The sequence below is a fragment of the Leptidea sinapis genome, chromosome 31 (assembly GCF_905404315.1).
Source record: "Leptidea sinapis chromosome 31, ilLepSina1.1, whole genome shotgun sequence".
NCBI lineage: Eukaryota > Metazoa > Arthropoda > Insecta > Lepidoptera > Pieridae > Leptidea > Leptidea sinapis.
Genome location: NC_066295.1, coordinates 3629311 through 3636070, shown reverse-complemented (window position 1 = coordinate 3636070; position 6760 = coordinate 3629311). Strand labels below are relative to the sequence as shown.

The 6760-nt window shown below is 42.4% G+C and overlaps 1 protein-coding gene across 1 annotated transcript in view; it reads left to right on the top strand.

The window, feature by feature from the left end:
- The first annotated feature begins 4998 nt into the window (after positions 1–4998).
- The window catches only part of LOC126974031 (uncharacterized), a 54327-nt gene continuing 52565 nt past the window's right edge, over positions 4999–6760 (top strand). Inside the window, exon 1 of the mRNA XM_050821403.1 lies at positions 4999–6530. Within this exon, the coding sequence (XP_050677360.1) occupies positions 5337–6530 (1194 nt within the window). The 5' untranslated portion in view covers positions 4999–5336. The remainder of the gene's footprint in view (positions 6531–6760) is intronic.

Genomic DNA, 6760 nt, shown 5'->3' with positions numbered 1-6760 from the left:
AAACTCAAAAAATATGGTTAAAATCTTATAATAAAATTTATTATTTATAGCCTGAGTCTTAATATATATATCCCAATCTGTGGAATCATTAAGAAAGTCATTTATGATATAGTAAACTTTACCACACAAACGTTTTTTTAACAATTCCTTTGAATTGCGTAATACATTTGTTTCGAAGTTATTCTGGGATCTTGATGGATGGAGGGATGGAATTTATCACGGGAAGTGTACCGAAGAGTTGTTTCACCTAATTCCTGCCGCCAAATTCCACCTTTCCACGACACGCCACAAGTTAGGATATCACCCCCACCATCTGGATGTGTGGCGGACCTCCACAGTGCGGTTTTCCAGGAACTTTCTTCCACGTACTACAAAGCTGTGGAATGAGCTTCCTTTTGCGGTGTTTCCGGGACGATACGACATGGGTACCTTCAAAAAAAGCGCGTACACCTTCCTTAAAGGCCGGCAACACTCTTGTGATTCCTCTTGTGTTGCAAAGGAATGTGGGCGGCGGTGATCACTTAACACCGGGTGTACGCTCGTTTGTCCTCCAATTCCATAAAAAAAAATCTTGCTGTAAAAGCATATACAACGCTCCATAAAAGACTTATTAACCTCGACTTAGCCGAGTAGTAGGCATTATGAGTTTGTTTGTTCCTGGTGTTAACATTATGGTTATGACAGTTTCAAACAAATTCACTTACGTGCTTATGTACATACATTATCAAGAATATATTTTTACAATTAAGTAAATGAAACACACCACCGACGTTACCAATACATAGATCCTAATTTTATATGGGCCTAAATGACCAAAAAATTGTGCACCGATAATGAGTAGCATTGTCTGTGAATAGTAGCACTGACTCCAATTATATAGCCATGTGCCTATCACCTTGAGATTTACAGATGGGCTGTCTATAATTTCGAGGCCTATTATTATTAGGGACTGAAAAGTGATGAGTTAATAGCAGAACTGTACCTCTTCCAAGATTTGAATCACCAAGGAAAATAGACTAGTCTTATGGAAGAAATAGTGATGCACAAAATTCGTGCTATCATGCTGTGATTATGAAGTTCGAGTCGCATCGGCTAAGATTGGACGAAGTGCCGGATTAACCGCATAGCAAGAGTAGCAATTGCTACGGGCCCCGCGTGAAAGGGGGCCCCGCATATTTAAATCCACTCATCTCTAACTTGAGTGCAATTTTTTTAGTGATTTTTTTTAAGATTTTGGTTTATTGAATTTACTTGATATCACAAAAACGTCAAACTTTACAACTTTTCCTACCAAGACAATCGTCAGACACTCGGTAACAGACTATTTGCAATATATACTAGTCAAAACAAAATAAGGGCCACCACCTTATACAGTATTCTCATGAATCCTTGAGGTTTAAAGGTTGATCATTGATTCAATTGGATAAATTGATTGATTTGTATTGTAGACAGAATAAAATAATGATGCATTCCATTAAAAAAAGAAATTTTCTCCACTTTTTCTTAAAATTAACATTTTTGCAAAAATAATTAGTCAGGAAAAAAAATTCTGAAAAAATAAAAACCTAAAATGTCGGTTGATTTACGACTTTCCTCAATATCTAGTATGCCGTCCTCGATTACTAATGCACTCTTGAAGCCTAGAAGGTACACTCTCCACCAGGTGTACCACTGTTTCTTGAGGAATTTGTTCCCAGCTTGATTTCAGAACGTTTATTAGCTGTCTTTCATTGTGCACGGGTTGGTTTGTGCTTCGAACACTGCGTTTCAGTAAGTCCCACATGTGTTCAATGGGATTTACATCCGGACTGTTTGCAGGCCAGTCCAACACCTGCATACCAGCCTCCTCTAGGGCTTCTCTGGTGGCCCTAGCTGTATGAGCGCGAGCATTATCGTGCACATGGGGTCTTCCTCGATGTAACGTTGAGCTATTATTGTGCCTTCGTTTAGAATTACCAGCTCGGTTCTGCCGGACATAGAGATTCCTCCCCATACCATAACATTGGGGCCCCCAAATCTGTCACTTTCATGGATGCAAGCATCCGAAAATCGCTCTCCTTCACGCCTCCAGACCCTAATGCGACGGTGCTCACTAAAAAACTTTGCACTCATTCGTAAACAATACTGTCCTCCAATCATTCATAACCCACGCCAGATGCTGCCTTGCGAATGATAATCGGTTTGCACGATGAGCACTTGTTAATGGTATCCGCACTACGCGTCTCCTGGGGAACTGCTGGTCCTTGTGTAAACGATTTCTAATAGTTTGATCACTAACACGTGTACCGGTCGCTTGCCGCAAACGGTTTTGTAAGGAACGGGCTGTTATACAGCGTTCTCTACGCGCAGTCAAGCGCACGTAGCGGTTCTCCTGTGCTGTAGGTTCTCTGCCAGATCCCCGTCTCCTGGTAAGTCTCCCAGTCTCTTGAAAACGATTCCAAGCATTCTGGATCGCTCGCCAGGAAAAACCCAGCTGCAACGCCACAGAACGCTGCGAATGGCCTTCTTGAAGCAATGTTACGGCCCTAGTTACGGTTGGCAAGTCCATATGACTTCGAATTCTCGGCATAACTTTTTTTAAAATGTTAATTCAGCCACTAGTCAAACAAAACTTACTGTGTTCCTGAGAGAATCGTCAATTTGACTGAGTTGAAATCCGTCTTAAAATCGGCTAGAATCAAGTGGTTACAATAAATTAACTAAAACTACCCACTTTAAACAATTATGCGGGTAGAATGCTCAAAAAATGTGTGTAACCAAATAAGGTAACACCACAATAAATTATCAGCTACTTGAGAATGCATAAAAAATAAATTAGCGCTAGCGAGGCCAAAAAAATCAAGTGGCCCTTATTTTGTTTTGACTAGTATAGATTAAGGGCTCTTTCAAAGAATTTGTTACGGGCCCCGTGCTTGCTTAATCCGGCACTGGGCGGATCATATGGAAATATTAGAGTTGTTAAATCTCATTTCCAAGTGTATCACAACAGAAAAGAGGCGAGCAAACCCAAACCCATGGAAATTAAAATTATAATCTAATAATATAATCATTTACTCAATATGGCTATATTTTTGTTTTGGCAATTTTCTTTGAGGATAGTCGACAGTTTGTGCTACTAGAATAGGGGTCGGCAAAGTCGTATGGAATTTCATTGTTAGTTAGTTTTATTTTTAAAAATAATGTTCGTTAAAAATAAATCGTTATTCAGAATTGGACGTTTTGGCAAGTTTGGCTACGTATAGGCAAGTTTGGCTTAAAAGTGTAATAAAAGCCTTCATACACACGCGCGAGAAGAAACAAGAGCGCGCCGTGCGATGAAATATTATTGAAATTTTCGAGAACAACAACCACCTGACATTAAAACGGGAGTGCAATTTGTGATTGATAGTTGATTTCCACTGAATTAGAAAAAAATACCTACTACTCATAGACATGAAAAGTTTACCTGATGGAAAGTCGAAGTATTTATCGGAAAACGTAAGGCTAATAATTTTTTCCAAGAATATGATTTCTCGCTCTCTAGGATAGTCCCTTCATGTTGAACATGCTGATTTTGTGCAAAGTTTCGGTAAAACATAATTTAAACAGAAGCGCCAGACTGTGAGTCTTGGTGGTGAAGGTCTCTATAACGTTACTTAACTTCAAAAAAGGAGTTAGAAGGTTCTGCAAATTATTGTTTGTGTTGTAGGTACCTAGTGTTTGACGGTGACGTGTTGTTATCATAACATGGTATATCACGACAACAGGTCAGTGATATAGCATCTCACAGCAGTGTCATTATTACTCATTATGATGCTAAAACCATGATAGATATTAATGAAATATAATTATGAAGATATTAATTAATTATTTTCTGAATTAGTGAAACTTCAAATACATGAAACACGTAATGGATTCGTATAAATGCCCTGAATTGCATCTATAGCGTACTTGATTGAATTGCAATATTATTTCTAGCATCATCCGTCTCTCCACTGCAATGTACCTACTTCAATCCAAAGATCAAACACCGTATTAGGACGGCGGTAATAGCTTAAAATAAGGGTTTAAGTATTGTGGTTCTGTATTCTGGAAGCGTTAGTAAGGCAGCCGCATTACTCCACGATTGTTACGACTTACGACCGATTATATAATATCACAACTGTGTGTGACGATGATACCGCTCATCAGTTGGTCGGTAATCTGTTCAAAAATACCAATTAAAGATCTTTTTATTAAATTCATAGCAAACTTTATTGAATTAGGCGTTACTTTGCGGAAATCCATAACCAGTACCGTGCCAGATTTTGGCGAGACAACACGTCCTGAGGATCCCTCGTGTAGAGGCGAAACACGTGTCGAATTGTTTTAAAAACAAATATTGGCGGAATTAACACTAAAGAAAACTTAAATCATTTGTATAAATTCATAGCATTTGATGGATGGTAGATTTATTAGCAATTTCAGATATCAGGTATTAAAAAGACCTTATGGAAATATCGACCGAAACGAAGAGTATAATAGTTTCAAAGGGCTCCGTCGTTCAAAAGTGAACGGTTCACAGAACTCACATGGAACTGGAAACCATCCGTGCACATATTAAAAGTCGTAAAACGGGGTTATGCAACGGATGACCTGGTTGAAGTATCGCTAATAATCTAATAATAAATAATCCGCGTTGCATGTTGTTTTTATATCAAAACATACAGAATGAAAGTAAATTATCTACGTAACTGATGTAATATCACATCTGTTATATGTTCATTAATAAGTTATCTGATTTTACTAATTAAAACAATCTTGTGCATGCAACCGTTTTGTGTACGTTCTACTTCAAGACACGCGAAGGATCAATGAAACGGCGATCTCGATAGGGAAAACAACAAATGAACCGGAGCTGATTTGTATACAATGAAATCACAATTTTAACTAATTATCTCCCATCGATCGGCCTTCAAGTTTCACTGCAGCAGCCAGCAGCTAGTAAGTGTCACATTCCGTCACGTTGACTCGTAAAGTGATGACGCGTCGCTGGAGAGAAATGCGACCGAATTCGCGATTGACACAATGCCGGTTCATCGCCACTGACCGAACACCTATGTATATTGTATACAGCTATAGGCTATAGTGTTCTGTAAGCAAAGCCATCTTCACAGGTGTGTAAGCGCAGGTAAAGGTTCCTCCCCCCTCGCGCCCCTTCCCCGAGCGCGCCCACTAGCGCTGCCATCTTGAATTCCGCTCACTCAGACCCGCGCCCGCCTCGCGGCCACCGCACGTACCGCGTTCATGCCACGACCAACATAATAATAAGTGATTTCATGTGATTTAAGTGTCATGTGATAGTGTAGTGCCAGAAAATGGAGTCCACGCCGATCTGTCGGTGTCGTGTGCTGTATCTAGGGTCGGCGGTGCCGCAACAGAGCAAGGACGGTCTGCAAGGCATCCAGGAACCTTTACGTGAACTGTATCCGGAAAAAGGAGCGACTAACAGTGGAATAGATTCGTGGTTGTCGGTCTGGTCCAATGGCATCCTGTTAGAGAACGTGGACGAGAGCGGGTCGAGAGTGTCGAGGTTCTTTCCGATATCGAGCCTGCACTACTGTGCCGCCGTGAGACGTGTCAGTGTCGAGGGTGCTCCCAGGTTCCTCCCTCTGGACTCTCCCTTCGCGAGGGCGCCGGCCGCTCGCCGCCCGCCCTTATTTGCAGCAGTTCTTCGTCGGACACAGGGTATAAAAGTACTGGAATGTCACGCGTTCATATGCCGTCGGGAAGCAGCGGCAAATGCTCTGGTTCGTTGCTGTTTCCACGCATATGCGGACAGTTCGTATGCGAAACGTTTGGAGGCGGAGCGATCGCCTTCTCAACTGCCGCCAGAACCAGACGAAGAAGTGGAAGTATTTGATGGTGATGAGAATCACAAAGTGTGGGTGGGCGAGGTGGACAGAGATGACGCGAGCGACGACATTCCGCAGCAGGCCCGCGCGCCGCGACCTCGACAGATAGCGCGACCTGCTTCCGTCCCGCCGCCTCCGCCGCCAGAAGAACCGAAGAAAAAGTCAACGAAAAAGTCTAAAAAGAAATCATCCGCATCGGCTGACGAATTGTATGGAACAATGCCCGGGCCGGCTATGAACGGTCCTCTTATGAATGGCAGATCCTTAGGTCGCGCCCCGCCGGCGTGGGCGGGTGGGCAGCCCATGGTCCTGGTGGCCCACCCCGCAGCCACACTGCCTCACGCGCGCCACGCCACCCTGGGGCACAGAGGCCGCGTGCCAGCCGCCATGGTGCCGGGACCGTTCGGGCCTGTTCCGCCTCCTGGAAGAGGGAGGATACAATACGCGACAGTCGATCCCCGACGCTCTAAGCCTCCCCCGCCTGCTCTCAAAGCTGCCCAGAGTATGAACGGGCTGGAAGCGGTCGACGATGCTGGTGGGATCTACAGAAAAAAAGGTCATCTAAACGAACGAGCCTTTTCATACAGTATCAGACAAGAACACAGAAGTAGATCGCACGGATCTCTTGCAAATCTCAAATTCGCTGCTCCGCCAGAGGTAAGGATTGTTCATATAGCTACAACTTCAATTTAATTTCACAAATTCATTATAATATGACAAGACTTCTTCGACCATCAAATTTATTTCCACATCAGAGTTAACAAATTCCTATTACGAAATTAGTTTTATGTTACTAGATTGTGTAATTCTTACTCACTTATCCACATTAGCAAATGGATTTTAGCGATAATTGGGCATAATAATTAAAACTAATTGAAAAATCTTGT